Source organism: Lepidochelys olivacea, assembly GCF_965140295.1.
Source record: "Lepidochelys olivacea isolate rLepOli2 genome assembly, chromosome: 8".
Lineage (NCBI taxonomy): Eukaryota > Metazoa > Chordata > Testudines > Cheloniidae > Lepidochelys > Lepidochelys olivacea.
This window is the reverse complement of record NC_140418.1, coordinates 87,558,934-87,581,287: the sequence shown is the minus strand read 5'-3', so window position 1 is coordinate 87,581,287 and position 22,354 is coordinate 87,558,934. Positions and strand designations below refer to the sequence as shown.

At 43.2% G+C, this 22,354-nt stretch overlaps 1 protein-coding gene across 1 annotated transcript in view; it reads left to right on the top strand.

The window, feature by feature from the left end:
• LRRC7 (leucine rich repeat containing 7) overlaps nt 1-22,354 on the top strand; it is a 379,972-nt gene that overhangs the window by 255,487 nt on the left and 102,131 nt on the right. The window contains exons 12-13 of the mRNA XM_084637479.1: nt 5,758-5,887; nt 6,836-6,951. Of these exons, the coding sequence (XP_084493605.1) occupies nt 5,758-5,887; nt 6,836-6,951 (246 nt within the window). The remainder of the gene's footprint in view (nt 1-5,757; nt 5,888-6,835; nt 6,952-22,354) is intronic.

The following is a 22,354-nucleotide window of genomic DNA, read 5'->3' as shown; positions in this document are numbered from 1 at the left end:
TCATGTGTGACCCTGTGCTAAGGGTCCCAGGCTTTGACAAACCGTTCCTAGTAACTACAGATGCGTCCCAGCATGGTGTGGGAGCAGTTTTAATGCAGGAAGGACCGGATCAAGAATTCCATCCTGTAGTGTTTCTCAGCAAGAAGTTGTCTGAGAGGGAAAGCAACTGGTCAGTCAGTGAAAAAGAATGTTACGCCATTGTCTACGCTCTGGAAAAGCTATGCCCATACGTATGCCCATACGTTTTTTATAGAAAACTGATATAGAGCTGACACTTCTGTGTTAAAAGCATTTTTCCCCTCTACCGTTTTTACTGCTGCAATGTGGATCAAATGAATGCTTGTAGGAATTTTTAGAATATACTGTATTGTCTCCTAGAATTTAATACCACATCTGCATGCAGTAGGATTTTTAAAGAACAAGTTTGTTCAAGCAATACAGTTTTTCAGGATATGAATAGTGTGTCTTGTGTAAGAGAGCCTGACAATGTGCTCTACCTATACAATTTTAAAAAATTAACATAAAACAGTTAGTATTTTGCTAAATCATATTCCTTTTGAAATTATCTGTTTTTTAAACATTTTCCAGATGTTTAACCTGAGTTTAATAAGCAGTAGTGAAAACAAACAGGTACCTAAATTATGGAGTTCATTCAGATGCTTGCTTTGGTGGAGATTTTATTTTATTTTTATCTTTGTTTTTAGGTAGGTATTTATGGTAAGTATAGTGATTGTATACCAATCATATGAAATGTGATATTTGAATATTTTTATATTATAGCATTTTAATTTACATAAAGGTGACCAGAGCTTGGACTGGGCATTTATTTAAAAGCTCTAAATCCAAATACGTTCTTGTTGATAGAACATAGATTTTTTTTCTGATTCATAAGATACAGAACTGCTGCACACCAGAATGAAGTTAGAGAACCTCTGAACAAATAGCAAAATGTTGCAAGTGGATCTCACTTGTGAGCCACAGGAAACTCACTCTGTAGCTTAGTATGGTGAGCAGAGCATTCCAACACTCCTCACTCTAGTAAAGCCCTCTTCAGCAAACCCTGCTTTACTTCAGGCAGTGTTCTTAGGTCTGCTCTGTCCTGAAGACTTCATTATAAAGCTGTCTTGAATAGCTCATTATACGTCTCCAAAAATACATAGATTTAAGTTGACAGGTTTCAGAGTAGCAGCCGTGTTAGTCTGTATCCGCAAAAAGAACAGGAAGCTTATGCTCAAGTGTATTCTGACTCAATACCAAATATGTTAAGGCCCGTAGAACTGCTTTAGTCTCTACTCTGTATAATTAGAGCTTTAACAAGTACCCACTCCAGCCTGTATTTGTTTTTTGCAGGATCTTTCAAAAATAACTTAATTAACTGTTGGTATGACATTTAAAAAAATTCTAAATTCTGCAGCATTACAACAGTAAGCAATGAAAGCTGAATTTTGGCTTGAAATAGCTTACCTGATGGAGGGTCACTGGATTTATGTGATGTGCATTGGTGTATAGCAATAGAAGGTTTCATGAATCCTATGAGACAGTCTATATAGCAGTAATATTTAAAGCCAGGTAGATCTGAAGATGATAGAAATTATATTGGACACTATCCAGATGGTTCATGCACTAGTTGGCACTTTGGTGGCTTTTTGCAGTGTGCATTTTTTTAAAAAGAATCCTGTCATTAAGATATTATCTCAGTGATTGAATTGTTCAGAATTGAAAGGAATCCTCTGGTCTTTTGCCAACTTTCTGTTAAATATAGTTTCTCAAGAAGCCTTAATTAGGTCTCAAAAGAGAGATACTGCAGCTCTAAGAGGTGAATTTGCAGAACACTAGGGTAGACAGCTAATACTGCTATATCATTTTTGAATGATTGTGCTTGTTAAATTTAGGGGCCTGGCAGTATTAGAGGTGAAGTAATTTTCTTCCATAGAATGAGCATTGTACCTATAACTTCAATCTGTGCTTCCTTTTTCTGACTCATTCATTATTTTAGACAGTTTCCTGCTGGGTCTTTCTCAAAAAGTGGTAGCCATGGTACCCACTGGAACATATTATTGTAATATAAAAATCAACAATGAGAAGGCGAGAACTGACTCTCTCTGGAGTCGGATGTTATAATGACATAGAGAGCAGTCTGTCACCTGTTTGATAATTGCCTTAATAGGATTGCCACAAAGCAGTTGGTGCCAAAAAGGTGGTGGTGGTGGTGGTTAGTCACTATCAGCCTAGACTCAAAGAGATATTTAGGGTTCAGCTCTGTGAGATGCTGAACAGTGTAGCCCCATTTAAACATGTGTTTAACATTAAGAACTCTGAATAGTCTCAATGGTTTCCCATTGCTTAAGTGCTTTGCTGGATTGAGCCCATAGAGAGAAAAATCACTCATCTTTAGAGATGTGTGTCATTCATGACCCGGAGATATTATTTGCACACATGCTGGCTGAAAATGACACGAGAGCAGAAAACTAACTAACTTGTCAGATGGGAAGGATGGTATCAGAGTGGCTGGCCCTTTATGGAGAGTTAGAGGGAGACAGGGAGATGAGGCTAGGTTGGGTCTCCAATCTTGTTTCACTACTTCTTCCTGGGTGGCTCTGTCAGTCAGAGCTGCTGTATCTTGTTTACTGAGTCTGGTTCCCTTTCTCCACCCAGGATGGCAAAATATATCTGCAGTAGTGACCTAGAGTTGGGACTTTCTAGCATGGAACTAAGTGGTACTGTGCTAAAGAAGCAATTGGGTAGAGTGTTTCCAATTTCAGGAAACACTGTTTTTAGCAGGTCTCAGTTCACATACACAATATGGTGGAAATACTTGAGCAAAGGAAAACTTTTGTATTTTGTAGCACATGCACTGCACTGTTGAATGCAAACTATTGTAAGAAAGTATTCTGATGTAACTCATGTAATGAATATCATTTGAGTGACTTCCAGAATGCATGTCATATAAATCTTGGCAATTACTACAACAAACATAAGTACATGGAACAGCTACCTTGTTCACTGTTGTTCTTATCACAAAATCAAACAAATTGATGATTGCTTATCAACAAAGTTGTTGTTTTATTATATGATGAGACCCAAACTGCACTTCTGGCACACCCAAAAGACACACTGATTGCAGGGAGCATTTTTGGTGTGCAAAAAATGTAGATTCAGGCCTGATACCTACCTTCCTTAATGCAAATTACACGTCAATGTGAGGTAATTTTTAAAAATATCCTGGTGATATTCAGTACCAAATCATCACCACTCTCCTAGTATTCTTTGGTGCTTTAAACAATATATATTTTTTAAAAAATGATAGGTGAAGTCAAGAAAATACTTGAGGAAAAATGCATCTGTCGGAAAGATTGGAAAGCATTAATTTCCCTTCATTTATCTCATCTGTAGCTATCCTTCTGGTGGATCTACACAGTCAAAGTAAAGTAGGAAAAACTGCAACAAGTGAAAGAGGGGGAAACAATGCAGAAAAGTAATAACTAAATCATGGTGTGAGAGGGCTTCTTTAAGTTACAGGCTTCTTCCAGCATCTAGTATCTTATCAGGTGATATTTTGTTATCCAGTCCATCCTTCCCCAACTTTGGGATGATTGATCAAATATGTGGTTAAAATGACATAATGAAAGCGAGGACTTCTTAAGGTGTGGGTTACTTTTCTCTCAAGTAGAGTATGTGTTGGGCATAGCCCCATGGCTTCCAGGGGACACAGCAGACCCATAAAGGTCCATTGCCTTCATACTCTACACACCCAGGGAGAATATGAGTGGAGCCTCAGTGAGTGATGAGGTTATTGGAACCCTAACTAAATTCATATGATAAGCTGCTGTGGCCAAACTCTGAACAATGAAAATTAGACTTCTGAATTACACATCTGTTTTACCCTGTTGTCAAGTATCACTTTGACTGTGTTCCCTCTGTTATCATAAACTTCATTCCTGATTGTTAACAAGAGGGAAAGAGGTTGAAAATGTGTATGTCAAATGGTACCTTTTAACTAAAATTACATTGCTTATTAAGGTTTCAGTGGCACCCCTTGTGTGGCTCTTGAAATTTACTGTTTGCAGGATAGTGTTTGTAATATTCCCAATTTCTAGGTCTAAGTAGGGACAGGGGAGTTGTGCTAAATCAGCACATCACCTGGCAGACCCTAGCTGGTTGTGGGCAGCTTCCAAGATGGCATCCTTTCCACTATACTTTCTACTATAAGGATCCTCTATCAGGTCTATGCCTATTCCTGCAAGGAAAGACCTTGAATGAACTAGGCCAACATGTTTGAGTATTACCTTTGCAAAATATTTCTCTTTGTCTGGTTTGAAGGACAGGTTGACAGATACAAAACTTGTAACAAAATAGCTGGCAAAGCTTTCAGCTGTTCTCCTCACAATTCACTTCATTAATCACCGTATGGCTCATGGAAGGGTGATGTGCTTCAGTCCTTCAACCTATTGAGGTCAGGTAGTTACAGGAAAGTGCTGAAAACCAGTTGGGCCCTGGGTGTAGATTAGCTGCTGCAGGCATTACATTTCTCAGAGTCTGAAGGCTGGAAGAGTTTTTTAAATAATTTAGTTGGGTAAAAATAATTTTAAAGAAATATTGAAAGGTCCAGATCTGCAACCGTTGCTCACTTATAACTGTCATTGACTTTAGTTTTATGATTGTACCCATGAGTGTGAGCACTGTTCACCTGAGTGAAGGTCACATTCTTAGACCTCACTTTTCTCTTATTTATATTTTAAACCTTAAATCTCTTACACTACAATCATAGCTAGATTGACATAGGTGAGGCACCTCTGAAGCATGCAAGTGGGGATTCTCATCTCAACTACAGCCTTTTACATTGCTATGTGCTTTTAGAGGTGCAGCACAACAATGATACAGGGCAGATATTGAGATAATTTACTTTTTCATAAAGGGAGCATGTTAGTATTTAGTACAGTTTTGTATTAAAGACTTGGCATGAAAACCTTGAAGTACTTTAAGTTCAATAGCCAAATACTCTTAAAATGACTTATTTCTGTTTGCTTTTGTATTAATTTTTGCTATACAATTGGCTATTCCATATTGTGTTTCAAAACAATCTCAGAAGATAATCTGTCAAAATTTGAAAGATAAGCATACTTACAAAGAATACATCTTCTGCTTTAATGGCTAATTATAACAGGCTTTGTTGAATCTGGATCAGTGTTTGGCTCTCTCCACTAACCAGCTTTTTGTATCAGAGTTTGTGTCAGTGACATCAGCTGAAACTTTTTTCAGTAGAGTATAAAGGTACTTTCTTCTCACCAGTTTTTTTCCGCCTATCATCTTTTTTTGTGCATATGTCCAGTGCCTAGCACACTGGGTCCGTGATCCTTGACAGATGCCTCTAGTCTAGGCTTGTCCAGTGCCTAGCACACTGGGTCCCTGATCCTTGACAGATGCCTCTAGTCTAGGCATTTCTACACGACAAATAATAAATAACAATAATAATATATAGGACAGAATGGTATCCCTTAAAAATACCTAGCTAGTTTTGCCTTAGATAAATAGATAGGATTACCTCAGTATTACCAATACTTAACTATACTTAGGTGTATATGGTTATTTATATTTTCAACCTTTTGTTCTGTGAGAATCTGAATAATTAATGTTACTTTTTCAGTATATGATTTGCAAATGTAGTAATCTGACACTATAAATTTGCAGAGATTTGAAACTGTTCATTTGTGTTGTCTTACTTTTTCAAAAAGTCTAACAACGTGTTTAAAATTTCAGTTTATCTCTATTAGAAGAATTTGACTGCAGCTGTAATGAACTGGAGTCCCTACCTTCTACCATTGGTTACCTTCATAGCCTGCGAACATTAGCTGTGGATGAGAACTTCCTGTCTGAATTGCCTAGAGAAGTGAGAAACTGATTCTGTTTTTAAATTATTATTAGTATGTTTTACATGAAGGGCCTAACCTTACAGTCTTTACTCAGACAAAACACCCACTGAAGTTATGGCAGGTGTATGGAAGTTTTCCCTCAGCAGAATGGGGTCATAAATGATCCAGATGGAAGGCCAAGTCCTATTTGCCTTAATCACTTGTTCCATTGGAACAGGTAATATCACTCACATGAGCAAGACAAGCAGGATTTGACCCTGTTTGTTTTTCTCATGTGTTACTAATGCTTGTATGTAGTGTTGTTGTAGCTGGGTTGGTTCCAGGATATTAGAGAGACAAGGTGGGTGAGTGAACATCTTTTATTAGACCAACTTCTGGGGGTGAGAGAGACAAGCTTTTGAGTTTACACAGAGTTCTGCTTCAGCTCACCTCCATATTAACTGAAAAAGAGTTCTGTGTAAGCTCAAAACCTTGTCTCTCAACAGAAGTTGGTCCGATAAAAGATGTTATCTTACCCACCTTGTCTCTCTTACATTTTGTTTGTCATTTTACATTGTAAACCGAGGGCTTATGCCCTTGACTGTTAATGTCAATATCAATGTAAAATAGGGAGACTAGAATTGGAAATGAGTATTTCATTAATGAACACATTGTGATAATAGAAAGCATTTTAATCAAACTATGTGAAGAAATGTGATGTGTATACATACATCTTAATATAGCAGGAAAATATTGATAGCAAATAGGTTAAATTATAACTTTAAAAGCCAAGTAAAGGACCTGATTCTACTCCCACTGAAGTCATTTGGGCTCAAAGTATTATCTCAGAAGTACACAATAAGTAGTCATTGTCTCGTTCATTAATTTTAAAGACATAATTAGGCCACCTTCTCAGATAAGGAGAATTAGTGGTGAGAAACTTTGGCAAAGCGAGAATCCTAACTTCTTGTCTTTTATGCCCATAGATTGGAAGCTGTAAGAACGTAACAGTTATGTCCCTGCGCTCTAACAAGCTAGAATTTCTTCCTGATGAGATTGGTCAGATGCAGAAGTTGAGAGTGTTAAATCTGAGTGATAACAGGTATACTTTGCATAATTTAATCATCATACCCTAGAAGTGTTTTGCTGAACAAGGATTTTAAATATTCAAAGTTTATGGCTGCTGAGGTGGTGTTCTTTCATCATTAAGCACCCTGTCTTGGTCCCATTGAACTCCATATCAAAACTACATTGCGGCCAATGGATTCACAAAAGTAAAATCCTGATACCACTCGTGTCTCCTACTATTATCATGTGAAAATGTGACCACTTATGTTCATGAAGGTTTTGCTTCATGAAAAAGTTTATGTAAGCCGTATGATGGTATATATTATGATCTTGATTAAAAGATGGTCACATACTGGTGTATGGTAGGTCTTTAGGTGCAAGCACAATAGCATGTAAACATCAAGCAGGAAATCCTGGCTCCATTGAAGTCAATGGCAAAACACCAAAAATAAGGCATTTTAATATGGCCACATGTAAATGTATACATCTAGGAACAAAGAATGCATAGTATACTTAGTCTCCCAACCTATATCCTGGGAAGCAGGAACTCTGAAAAAGACTTGCATTCCTTGTAAGTATGAACAGGGGAATATCAAGTAGGACTAGAGAGATTATATTATCTTTGTATTTGGCTCTGGTGTGACTGCTAATACAATATTGTGCCAGTTCTTGTGGCCACAATTCAAGAAGGATGTTGATAAATCAGTGAGGATTCAGAGAAGAGTCACAGGAATGATTAAAGGATAGGAAAACATGCCTTCTAGTGACAGACTCCAGGAACTCAATTGGTTTAGCTTAACCAAGAGAAGGTTAAGGGGTGACTTTATAGACAAATCAAATATATACATGGGGAACAAAACTTGGATGATGGGCTTTTCAATTTAAAAGACAAAGGTATAACAAGATCCAGTAGCTGGAAGTTGAGCTAGACAAATTCATACTAAAAATAATGTGCACATTTTTAATGGTGCAGATAATTAACCACTGGAACAATTTGCCAGGGTTTGTGGTGGATTTTCCATCACTGGACATCTTAAAATCAAGATTGGATTTTGAAAAAAGTGTGCTCTTGTTCAAACAGAATTATTTCAGGGAAGTCCTATCGCCTGTGTTATACACATGATCAGACTAGAAGATAACAGTTTCTTTTGACTTTATAATCTATTCATCTAAGGCCAAACCCTTTTCTTCACATACCTAGTCCCATTGACATAAATATGGCTATTTGCATGAATGAGATAAGAATTATTTGACTCCACATATAAACATTGGGAAAGACCGTTTTATCAAAAAAATTCATTCATACACGTACTTCAAGAATAACTTAGATATGACCCTTTTCAGCAAAATAAAAAGAGATACAGGTTTGTTCAGTAGTGTGGCACATGGTACATGGAGCCAATACTGTCACCAATGATTATCTTCTGAAATCAGTCAGAATTTTGGGAAGGACTTTGCACATCTATGATTGGGGGCCATTAACAGAAATTAGTTCACCAACACATTATAAATCCTTAACACAGAAATATCCTATGGTACACTGGATAACAATTATCCACTCACTGGAACATTTTCTTAAAGTCAGTTAGATGTCATAGGACCTGGTTTTTTGCTCTGACAGCAGAAAATATCTGGAATAACTTCACTGAAGTCAAGGTAGTTACACCAGTGTAAACCTGGTATGAGAGCAGAATCAGGCTCATAATGGGATGATAGAACTAGTTCAGAGAAATTAGGAGCTAGAGCAAACTTAGATCTTTTCTGAGATTTGAAAAACTGTGGTGTGCGTTTATTGCTTTTTTGTTTTTTTAAATTTTCACATCTTGGTGGTCACTGATTTCAGCAGTAACTAATGTGGAATTACTGAAATACTGTGAACAACACTTTTTTATCATGGCACTTCGAACTTGGGTGAAATTAAGAATTACTGAAAAATCCTGAAAAATCCTGATCTCACACGATTTCCAGACCAAACTGTTAGGATAAATTTCAGATAAGTATTCTGATGTTCTGGTTCTTAGCCAAAACTTAGACTTACAGATTTTCTCCATCACTAATCATGACATTATGTAAAATATTAATCATATGTAAAAGTATTGTTGGCATCCTTCCATTATCATACAAACAAGTAACACATGCTTAGTTCTATATTCTTATTGTGGAAAATCATCATCTGTGATGATCATCACATCATCATGTGATGATCATCACATCATCATCATCATCACATCATCATCAAATCATCATCTGTGATGATCATCACATCATCATGTGATACTTCCTTTGTCAAATAGGACACAACACTCAGTAGTTTTAATTCTCACTCTTTTTTAGATCCATTGGTCATTATTTGGGTACTTATTTGGGTACTCACCAAATTATTATTTGTGTACTCACCAAAAATAAGTACAGAGATTTATGAATTTAGAAAATGGTCCCGGATGTATTAAGAGCTCTACAGGGTTTAACTTGTCTTACAATAGAATGCTCCAGCTAATATTCTGTATAAAATGTTTCATATACTATGAGGTTAGCGTCTTTGGGGAAGAAGTATAAACAAAGTTTGGAGAAACGTAAGTATAGGGTTTGTTGTTTGTGTTTGTTTATTTGGAACATGGTAAAATCTGAATCCAGTATTGAACACACAATATTCGATGGGTGATCCTGCTGAACAAAAGAGAAATGACCCATCAAGAAAGAAAAATTCAGGCTGTTTCTGTCCACAGACTTAGTATAGAATGCCAAAATGAACATTTCCCTCCCCCCACCTAGAAAATATTTTTTTGCCCTCATTGCATGCTGTATTCCATTTAGTACTGTTTACATTATTAGAGGACCGTTATACAAGGCACTGGTGAGACCTCATCTGGAATATTGTGTGCAGTTCTGGTCTCCCATGTTTAAGAAGGATGAATTCAAACTGGAACATGTATGGAGAAGGGCTACTAGGATGATCCGAGGAATGGAAAACCTGTCTTATGAAAGGAAACTCAAAGAGCTTGGCTTGTTTAGCCTAACCAAAAGAAGGCTGAGGGGAGATATGATTGCTCTCTATAAATATATCAGAGAGATAAATACCAGGGAGGGAGAGGAATTATTTAAGCTCAGTACCAAAGTGGACACAAGAACAAATGGATATAAACTGGCCACCAGGAAGTTTAGACTTGAAATTAGATGAAGGTTTATAACCATCAGAGGAGTGAAGTTCTGGAACAGCCTTCCAAGGAGAGCAGTGGGGGCAAAAGACATATCTGGCTTCAAGACTAAACTTGATAAGTTTATGGAGGAGATGGTATGATGGGATAGCCTAATTTTGGCAATTAATTGATCTTTGACTATTGGTGGTATATATGCCCAATGGCCTGTGATGGGATGTTAGATGGGGTGGAATCTGAGTTACTACAGAGAATTCTTTCCTGGGTGTCTGGCTGGTGAGTCTTGCCCACATGATCAGGGTTTAGCTGATCGCCATATTTGGGGTCGGGAGGGAATTTTCCTTCAGGGCAGATTGGCAGAGGCCCTGGGGGTGTTTCACCTTCCTCTGCAGCGTGGGGCACGGGTCACTTGCTGGAGGATTCTCTGCACCTTGAAGTCTTTAAACCACAATTTAAGGACTTCAATAACTCAGACATAGGTTAGGGGTTTGTTACAGGAGTGGGTGGGTGAGATACTGTGGTTTGCTTTGTGCAGGCAGTCAGACTAGACAATCATAAATGGTCCCTTCTGACCTTAAAGTTTATAATTCTAGGATGCCCAGGGACATTCTCCATATTTTGGAAGACAAATGCATTATCAGAATTTGTCCTAGATTTTTTTAATTTTGCCATGCTAATTTGAATTAATTACTGAGGATTGCGAATGGGATATTATATGTTACAGATAAGGTATCAGTTCAGAACCAGCCATGCAGTGTAAGGAAATAAAGGCTAAACTATCCTTTTAATCCTAAAGGCAGACTCTCCAAGTCACAGAGGAGACACCTTCGTAGGCAAGAGTAGAGAAGGTGGCACAGCAGCTATCCACAGCTGATCTGTGAATAAATGAGGGAATCCAATAAATTGACTAAAACCAAAAGAGACATTACTGCTTTCCCTGGACAAGATGTCAGTTATGTAGCTCCTAAAGTGTTACAGATTTTAAAATAACTTTACACTTAACACAGCTTAAGCTTTTAAAAATTGATCCAGGTTAAATCTATAGACCAACACAGACTCATTGTTGAAGTGATCTGGCTCATATTGTCAGAAAATATGGGTAGTACTGAACTGAAGTTAAAATAGCTTCCCAACTCTTTTCTAGACATAGGCAAATTTGATGTTAGTTGGCTCTTTATAGTACATCTCAGTTTATAACTAGAATGTAATCTAATAATAATGATAGAAAGGAATAGCTTCAAAGTCTTTATCTCAGCTTAGTCGCTGATATGTAATTTATGACAGGATATGGAATCATTTCTTACTGACAGTTTGAGACCTAGGAATATATTTAGAAAGGTTTTTTTCCTTTTAAAGAACTTCAGGGGAAATTCTACTTTTCCTTATCTTCTGTCAGTCAGGAGAACACTTTTTATATGAAAATTAAACATTAGAAAAGGGAACACATTGTTCCATACTTGTCAGGGCTGTTCACAAATTACTGTAAATAGTGGTTTTATTGAATAGCCGGCTGGGGATTTAGCATGCTATCAAAGTATTGTTTCATGACTTCCTGTTTTTTATTTAAAATATTTCAATTTTTATATCTATCAATGTCTGCTGTGATTTTCACATTTATATATTGTTCTGTTTAATTAAATGAATGTGATAAACAGACAATCTGAATGGCACTAATATGCTGTTTTAAAAATTCAGTTATCACTTGTGTTAATCTCTTTAAAGAAGTTAGTTTTTCCAAGAGATTGTAATTTTAATTATTGGTAATTTAAAGCTTGTACTTAAATCGAAATCCTGTAGCTCAAACAAGGAAATAAGGTCAGCAGAAGGCTTTGAATGCATTGAAACTGGTATGATTCCTCTATTCAGAGTGGTAGAGAAGTGAAAGATGTGATGATCCCACACAGTACAAACCTGTGAACTCCAGCCTCCCTAACACCATGGGAAATGGCCACAGGAACTAGTGGGTGTGGAGCAATCACATGGGAGCCTGTGATTTCAGATTCCAACTCACTTCCACATCCCTGATAGCCACACATGCTTATTTACTCAGGCCTAATGCATGCCAGGAAGAGATTTAGGCCCATAGTGGAAATGATTGCTTTGGTACCATGTGTTCTTCTTTGAGTGCTGTCCCTGTGGGTGCTCCACTCTAGGTGACGGTGCGGCCCGGCGCCGTTGATCGGAATCATAGAATCATAGAATATTCGGGTTGGAAGGGACCTCAGGAGGTCATCTAGTCCAACCCCCTGCTCAAAGCAGGACCAATGCCCAATTAAATCATACCAGCCAGGGCTTTGTCAAGCCTGACCTTAAAAACTTCTAAGGAAGGAGATTCCACCACCTCCCTAAGTAACGCATTCCAGTGTTTCACCACCCTCCTAGTGAAAAAGTTTTTCCTAATATCCAACCTAAATCTCCCCCACTGCAACTTGAGACCATTACTCCTTGTTCGGTCATCTGCTACCACTGAGAACAGTCTAGAATCGGAGATCTTCAGTAGCAGTGCCTGGTCAGGACACATGCGCTCAGTTGGTATCTCCCATCTCGTTGGAATCTTCCTGAGCGCATGTGTCCCGCACACTCCTCAGTTCCTTCTCAACCATCCTCGGCTGAAGACGGGACTCGGGGCAGTGCTCATCTCTTCCCTGGTCACTGTAGGAAATAAGTAGAAAAAAATAGAAATAGTTAGTTAACCATTTCCCAATTCTCCCTTTCCTTTAGCATAGTTCTTTAGTTTAAAAAAAATTTTTTTTTCCTCAAGTTAGTCTCTTGTTGAGACTTCCCTGGCCCCTCATACTTTTGCTATGCCACGGTCGGCCAGGCACTCACTCTGCATTAAAAGCCTTGCTGAGACACACATCCCTATGAAGTGTCTCCACTGCACCACCTTAAAAACTAGATCTTGTCATGACAGACTTGTGGCTAAAAATGCTTCTAGTTGAGAAAGCTCTGCAATTGCCTACAGAGAAGGGCAGTAAACCCTCTCCCTCATGCTCCCCTGCTAAGGCAGAACCGACTGGGAGCCTGGCTTCACGCTCGCAAGCGTAGAGGCAAGAAGCTTTGCAGCTGCCTATGGAGAAGGGCAGTAAACCCTCTCCCTTCCCTCTCCACCTTCTCCCCCCCGGCACACAGCTGAGTCCTGCTCCCGTCTCCAGAGCGTGGCACACAGCCCCCTCTGGCCCAGCTCACCCACGCCTCAGCCTGGCCGGCCCACAGGACCCTGCCCCCCACTCCAGAGCTTGGCATACAGCCTCCCCTCCCCCACCCCCTCCAGCCCAGCCAGCCATTCCACGCCGCCCCTCCCCCCAGAGCCTGGCAGACACGGTCCCCCCCCTCGAGCCCCCGTCACCAGCAGAGCCCCCTGGGCAGCACATGGAGCCCCCTCCCAGGCAGCTCGTGCCTCTCCCCTCGCCCTACCCCCACAGCCCGGGCACCCAGCACTCCCTCCTCACCGCCCATCTCACCTCCTCAGGTCCAGGGGATCCAGGGCTGGGCATGGGGCTGGCACCTGCAGGGGGAGAGCGATCCCAAGCCCGCCCCCCCTCCGCCCAGCCGCCTCCCAACTGTGAGCTCATCGCCGCTCATCCCACCAGAGCCCTTTTTGGCGCCCCCAAATCTTGGAGCCCGAGGCAGCCTCCTAGTTCGCCTAGTGGTTACACCGGCCCTGCCTGCGGGGCTCTAATAAATGTTTCAGGGCTCCTATGAAAGTGAAATTAAAATCACTCCGGGCTGCCAGTCACACTCCATCCTTGAAGGACAACAACCTAGGGAGCAGCAACAAATTCCTGCATCAGCAGGATATCTCTGTGGTCCCTTAGCCTGACTCTCCACTCCTAGACACAGAGCACTCACTGTTTGAACAGCAGCTCTCACCACCTCATCTGATAGTGAGAACAACACGGCAGCAGGCAGAGTTCTCCCCGTCTGAGTCTCCCCGTCAACCGGAGCCATACATACCCCTAGACATAGCGCATCATAAGAATCAGCTGCAGAAGACGCCCTCATGCCTCCACCTCCACAAAACATGGACGACTTTAAGCAATTCCAGGAATTTTTCAAGAGACTGGCACTCAGCTAGCACATCCTTTTGAAGGAAGTCCAGGAGACACAACGTAGACTCTTCAAAATCCTCCAACCCTCAAAGATCACACTACCCATAAACAAAGCCCTCCTAGAACCAGCTGATACTCTCTGGCAGACCCCTGCCTCCATCCCGCCAACATGCAAGAAAGCTGAAAGTAAATACTACATGCTCGCAAGGGACATTGATTTCTTAATTTCCCACCCACAACCCAATTCTCTGTGGTGGATGCAGCAACGCAGACAGCTAAGCAGCCACACCACCAGCCCACTCCACAGGACAAGGACCTCAAACGCCGTGACCTCCTGGGCTGCAAGGTTTCTACCTCTTCTACTCTATAAGTTAGAATTGCAAATTATTCCGCCCTCCTTGCAAGCTGTGATTATGACAACTACAACAGGCTCTTTGATTTTACCTCCCACATACCGGAGGACAGGAGAGCGGATTTCAAGTCAGTCCTTGTCGATGGTTAATTGGTGTCTAGGACGACACTACATGCGCCCATGGACATGGCTGATACAGCAGCCTGTATCACTGCCACTGCAGTGGTGATGTGCATGTCTTTCTGGCTCTCGGCACCCCGTATCCCCCAAGATTTGCAGACCAAAGTATAGGATCTCCTCTTTGACAAAGATAAACTCTTTTCCAAAAAAAACTGATGAATTCCTTCACACTATGAAAGACTGTAGAGCCACTTTGTGCACATTGGGCATATACCCATTCATCCCCAGGACACCACGGTACTTCCCACTCATCAGGTAACAAACAAAAATTTTGAAGTGCTGGTCGGGGGTCTATGTGACCACCTCTTGACTCTGCCGCTTATTTGCCCATTTGGCTACCGCCTCCAGGCTTTCCGCCATGTTTGGCAACAGATCACGCAGGACTGCTGGGTCCTGGAAATAGTTCAGTCAGATTACTCCATCCCTTTCTTATCTTCCCCGCCCACCCTTTCCCCTTCCCTGTCCCTCTTCAGGGACCCCTCTCATGGAGGTGACTCATCGTCTCCACCTAGGTGCAGTCGAATATGTACTGATGCAACATTGGGGAAAAGAGTTCTACTCCCACTACTTTCTGACCCAAAAGAAAGGCGGGGGTTGAGACCTGTTTTAGACCTACACCTAGTGGGCTAGTTTGTACATGTACAAAAATTCAAGATGGTCACATTGGGCACAATACCTGCGTTGGAACAAGGGGACTGGTTCACAGCCTTCAACTTACAAGACGACTATTTCCATATATCCATTCATCCAGCACACAGATGCTTCCTGCGATTCACACTCGGACATGACCACTTTCAATACAGAGTACTTTCATTCGGTCTCTCCGCAGCACCTTGGGTATTCTCCAAGACCCTGGCTGTAGTTGTAGCCCACCTCCACAAACACGGATTATACTTTTCCCCTACTTAGACGACTGCCTTATCAAAGCCAGCTCTTACAACGAGACCTTAAAACTGACAAACTTTACCATCTACCTTTTCCACAGTCTAGGCTTGCGAATAAATTTCCAAAAATCCACCCTAATACCTACACAGCAGACAGAGTTCATTGGAGCTCACCTGGAATCGATTCAAACCAGAGCCTCGATTCCACACAATAGATTCCTCACTATTACGTATCTCATATGCACAATCTCTGTTTGCCTCAGAATACAGGCACAGACCTGTCTTCAGCTTCTTGGTCACATGGCAGCCACCACCTTTGTGGTCAAATATACCAGGCTGCACATAAGATGCCTTCCGGGTTGGCTCAATTCCAACTACAAACCCAACAGACACAGTTTCTGCATAACACAGACTCTGCCACTGAACGTATTGACCTCCCTACATTGGTGGACAAAATCAGAGAACCTATGCAGGGGTGTTCCCTTCCATCCACACTCCCCAGTACTCATGCTTACCACAGACGCTTCCCTGATATGTTGGGGAGTGCACCTAGGCGACCACAAGGCACAGGACTGCTGGTTCCTATCAAGACCTGTCTGCACATCAATCTAACACTCAGCAGACACTTCTCCGAGGAACACAAATAGGAATTACACCCCATGATACTCTGACAGTTCTTCTCCCACTCCATCAATAGACCTGTTTTCCACTCCTCAAAACCGCAAATGCCATCCATTTTGCTCCAGAGCGGGACTCGGAAACCCATCTCTAGGGGATGTTTTCCTCATTCCTTGGAACAGCTCCCTCGGGTATGCTTTTCCACCGATTCCACTGATACATAGGGTTCTAGGCAAGCTCACAGAGGACAAGGCCTGGGTCATACTTATTGCCCCAGCTTGGCCCAGATGGACATGGTATCCTTACCTGCTACGCATGTCCATCCATCCTCACCGGTCTCTCCCTGACAGCCCAGATCTCCTCTTCCAGAACCACAGTCGGCTTCTTCATCCGCAACTCCAGAAACTCCATCTGACAGCGTGGTTCCTTCATGGTTTCAATCCCATGAATTAGCCTGCTCGGAACAGGTCCAACATGTCCTCTTTAACAGTAGAAGGGACTCCACTCATAAGGCTTACCTGGAAAAATGGAAATACTTCTCCATCTGGTGCTTCCACAGATGCCTGACACCTCAGACTGCAACCCTCCCTGACACCTTAGACTGTCTTTTCGAACTAAAAGAGGACGGGCTTTCACTCAGTTCTATCAGAGTACACCTCGCAGCCCTTACCACCTTCCATGACACTCTGGACGGCTATTCACTTTTCTCCCACCTCACCATTAAACTCTTCCTCACTGGCGTGCAACATCTCTACCCTAAGATTCGTTTACCAGTAGCCTCCTGGAGTCTCAGCCTACTTCTCCACGCTCATCCCTGCTACACATGTCCATGTAAGTGGCTTCTTGGTTACCATAACGTCAACGAGAAGGGTTGGTGAAATAAGGACCCTGATGGCCTATCCTCCCTACACCATTTTCTCTAAAGACAAGGTAACTAGGTGACCCCACCCCAAATTCCTCCCCAAGGTGGTGTCCACCTCCCACCTTAACCAGCCAATACACTTACCTGTATTCCATTCCAAGCCTCACACTATTCCACAGGAAATGGGGTTACATATCTCCAACGTATGACGGGCTCTTGCATTCTATCTCTAAGCAAAGACTCTCCAGGTGGATCTCGGACTGCATCAGGTTCTGCTATCAGACCCAGAACGTTCAACCACCAGAGGGTGTTAGGACTCATTCTACTAGAGCAATGTCAACATCCATTGCCTTCCTTCACAACATACCTATTACAGACATATGCGAGGTGGCCATGTGGATGTCAGACCACACATTTGCCAAACATTATGCCATCACACGGGATACCATGGCAGACATCATAGTCGGCCATACAGTACTGTCTACCGTTGTCCCTCACGCAACTCCAAAATCCCACCAACCATAGTGGGTGCTGCTTCACATTCACCTAGAGTGAAGCACCCACAGGGACAGCACTCGAAGAAGAAGAGAAAGTTATTCACCTTGCAGTAACTGAAGTTCTTTGAGATGTGTGTCCCTGTGGGTGCTCCACTCCCTGCCCTCATCCACTCTACTTTGGAGTACTAGTATGATTTCTCCACGGAAGAGAAGGAACTGAGGAGGGTGCAGGATATGCGCTCAGGAAGATTCCAACGAGATGGGAGATACCAACTGAGTACGTGCGTCCTGACCAGGCACTGCTACCGAAGATCTCCAATCAACGGCGCCAGGACACACCGTCACCTAGAGTGGAGCACCCACAGGGACACACATCTCGAAGAACTTCAGTTACTGCAAGGTGAGTAACTTTCTCATTTGCTTTTGAATTATATGTTAATTTACTTTAGGTAACTCCTTCATAAATTATCCATGCACCAGTTCATCTTTCACCTAGGATAACTTAATATTGTAAATACATTTTTCCTTAACTGTATTACACAAAAAAGCAATTATGTAAGTAATTTTCCAAACTGTCTAGTGAGAAATGTAGGCATTTAAGCATGAAAGATAAGCACTTTGTTGAATAGCACATTTATAGACTTTAGACTTCTTTGTGCAGTTGGTATACTTTCTGAATGTTCTCATCAGAAATGCTGGATAAATGGAGGCAAGGCAGATTAAACACTCTTTAAAATTTTAATGGGCATAGTGCACTTTTCTATCATCTATTCTGCTCAGCAGAGGATGCATATAGGGCCATATTTTTAGAGGTGAAAATCAGCATCGCTTCAATGAAATCAGTGGAGCTATGCTGATTTACAGCAGCTGGGGATATTACTATTGTCTGTCATCAGTAATCAGTCTACACCAATGCAATATATATATTGTGGTAAACCCAGGACAAACATCTACAAAAGGGGGGTTGTAATTAGTCCCAGGGGTTTAAAAGGCCCCTCCCTATCCTCTGAGGAGAGAGAACCACAGGGCAATAAGGTTCAGCTGGAAAAGGGGTTGCTAGAGAACCAGTTAGGTTCAGCTGACTCCAACTACTTGGGACCTTTTTAAACCCTCCCCTGGGTGGTAGGAAGGGAAGAACGAGGGAGTGAGAGGAGCAGGGAAGTTGCCAGTAGGCTGTTTGCAGCAAGACACCAGACCTTCCCATTAGGGAGGCTGCACTCGCTCCCCAGAAGGGAAGGAAAACAAGCACAAGGGACTGACTGAGGAGAGGAGTAGCAGGACCCTGTGCCACCTATAAGGATTCGCCTTGCTCCAAACCTGAGTCTCCAAGGCTAAAAAGGACTGAGCCTACTGAGGCGAACAAGGTATTTTGCCACATGTGGTGTTAGCAGTGGGATGTGGTGAGTGAGTAAGGCTCTGTGGCAAGCCATCTCAGGGCAGGGTAAATCACACACACACACACACACACACACACACACACACAAAATGGAGGATGTAGTGAAGGCATTGGTACAGGCCACTGCGGCCCAACAAGAGGCTACCAGGGTGTAGATGCTTGCCCAGCAAGAGTCAGTACATGTCCAACAGGAGATGAACCAATTACTGGTGAACCAGGCGGCCCAGATCGAGTCACTCTGAATGAAGTAGTGAACCAGTTAAAAGCCCTGACCACGCTGATGCACGGGCCCCAGGGGATTCGGCCGCTGCGGGCAAGCAACTATGTACAGAAGATGACTATGGATGACGATATAGAGGCATATCCCCTCGCCTTCGAGAGGATGGCACTGCGGGAGGCCTGGCCTCAAGAACAGTGGGCAGGTATCCTGGCTCCATTTCTGTGTGGGGAGCCCCAGAAGGCCTATTTTGACATGACCACATAGACAGCTATGGATTACCCCCAGCTGAAGGCGGAAATCCTGACAAGGTCAGGTGTGATGTCAGCCATATGGGCTCAGCACTTCCATGAGTGGAAATACCGGGACAGCAAACTGCCAAGGTCCCAGCTACTTGATTTAATCCACCTCGCCTGGAAGTGGCTCCGCCCCGAGATCCATGGGCCGGAGAAGATAGTGGAAATCCTTGTGTTGGACAGGTACATGAGGGGGTTGCTACCGGACATACGGGGGGGGGGGGTCCGCCAAAACGATCCCTCCTCCTATGATGAACTGGTTGCCCTTGTAGAGAGACACCTAGCAGCCCAAGAACTTTCGCGGACCACCGGGGAAGGAAGGTGCCAGAATCGGAGACAAGTCTCTGCACCGAGGCCCCGGTTTGCCCTAACACCAGGCCAGACTATGGAGGGGAGGAAGGAGGCTGAACAGCAGCCAGAGACTTGAGGCTGGGGGAAGAAAGCCTCAGGGGATAAAGCCCAGTAGCCCAAAAAATCGGGAGCTGCCCCAAGCAGGGTACCGATGTTATGCATGTGGCGAATTGGGGCATATCTCTGCCCAATGCCCAAATCTAGAAGAGCCCATGCAATGCGAACTGGGAGATATAAGGGGACCATGTGATCTAATAAGTCTAGTAGGGGTTGCGATGATCCCTCATAGATACACTGGGCCCGTTAAGATGAATGGTATAGAGATCACCGTGTTAGTAGATTCGGGAAGTGCAGTCACGCTGGTCTCAGGAAAGCTGGTCGGGCAGGACCAACTATCCCGGGCCAAACACTCAGGAATATCCTGTGTGCATGGGGGTGTCAGTTACTACCCAACCATCCCCGTAAAAATAGAAGTTCTCAGAAACCCCACTAAGGTGACGGTGGGAGTAGTTCCGAAACTGCCCTACCCAGTCTTTATCAGACGAGACTTCCCGGGGTTTGATAGTCTACTCCCTGGGGAGAAGGTGGAAGAAAACAATGAACCTGGGACTCAGGGGGTGGCCCAGATAGTAACCCCCACCCGGCCTTCCACGAATTTGGCCAGAATTTGTTCTCCCCGCCAGGAAAGCCCCAGAAAACTCAGAGGGAACGGAGGGCGGACAAAAGGAGGGGAATGAGGATCTTGACCCAGTACCAGAAATCTACGCTTGTAGGAGAAAGAGGTGGCTCAACAGACAGTGGGGCGGGGCAGGAGATCAATGACCCAATAGCTGGACCTTGTTCCCCAGGGGCTTTCCCCGTGGGGGAGACAGAGCTAGATCCCCCTGAGTTTGGACAAATGGGGACCTCACTCAGGAATTTTGGTCAGGATCAGGCCAATGATCCAATATACAGCAATATTCGTAAAGAAGCAGTCGAGGTAAATGGGGTCCCCGTGGAGGGGAGAGTCAAGGGCCCAGGGCCATATTATGTGATTAAGGGTGATCTGCTATACAGAGTAGTCCAGGTCCAAGAGCAAGTCATAGAACAACTCTTGGTCCCACAGAAGCATCAGAGGGGCGTAATGGATCTGGCCCACAGCCATCTGTTTGGTGGCCATCTAGGGGTAGATAAGACCCTTGATTGGATTCTGCAGAGGTTTTTTTGGCCCGGCATTTATGCGGCTGTCTGGCGATATTGTACCTCCTGTCCAGAATGTCAGTTACATGGGCCTCAACCACCCTTTTGTTAAGGGCCCTTTTGGTACCTCTACCAATTATTGAAATCCCATTCGAGCAAATAGCTATGGATCTAGTAGGACCACTGGAGAAGTCAGCCCGGGGTCATCAGTACATTCTGGTAGTACTAGATTATGCCACCTGATATCCTGAGGCCATACTCCTACAGAACACCATGTCCAAGACCATAGCCAAAGAATTAGTCTGGATTTTTTCCAGGGTAGGGATACCTAAAGAGATCCTGATGGACCAAGGGACCCCCTTTGTGTCTAAGTTAATGAAGGACCTTTGTGCAATGCTCCATACACGGACCCTCAGGATGTCAGTCTAACATCCCCAGACTGATGATCTTGTCGAACGCTTCAGTAGAACATTGAAGAACATGCTACGGAAAGTGGTTTGCTCAGTCGCAATGGGAAAGATTGGGATACCCTGCTGCCTTACTTGCTGTTTGCTGTACGGGAGGTTCCCCAAGCTTCCACTGGAGTCTCCCCATTTGAACTGTTATATGGTCGCCACCCCAGGGGCATATTGGACATGGCCAAAGAGGGCTGGGGAGAACAGCCGAACACCGGGAGAAACTTTGTTGAACATGTATTGCAAATGAAAGACAGGATAGCCCAAGGGGCCCAACAGACATACTACAATTGCCAAGCAACGACCCGGAAGTTCCAGGTGGGAGACCGGGTAATGGTGCTCATACCCACGGCAGAGAGCAAGCTCCTGGCCAGGTGGCAGGGGCCATATGAGATAATAGAAGCCATAGGAGAAGTCGACTATAAGGTCCGACAGCCGGATCACCAGAAGCTAGAGCAGATCTACCATATAAACCTGCTAAAACCATGGCAGGATAGAGAAGCTCATGTGGTTGTACTAGGGGCACCGTCCCCTAAAAGCAACCAGCCCGACCAAGGGGGAATATCCCTGGAGTTGACTCCAGAGCAACGATCTGAAGTGATCAGCCTGATTAAATGCAACCAGGATGTGTTCTCTGAAAAGCCAGGCAGGACTACTGAGGTTCACTATCACATCCTCACAGGGCCTGGAGTGAAGGTGAACATCAAGCCATACCAGATCCCAGAGGCCAAAAGAGAGGAGATCAGGACAGAGGTCAGGAAAATGCTGGCCTTAGGAGTCATTGAAGAATCTCAGAGCCAATGGTCAAGTCCAGTGGTTTTAGTGCCTAAGCTGGATGGCAGTGTGAGGTTCTGCAACGACTTCCGAAAGCTGAATGAGGTGTCCCAGTTTGATGCGTACCCTATACCCCGGATAGATGAGCTAATTGACAGATTGGGAAAAG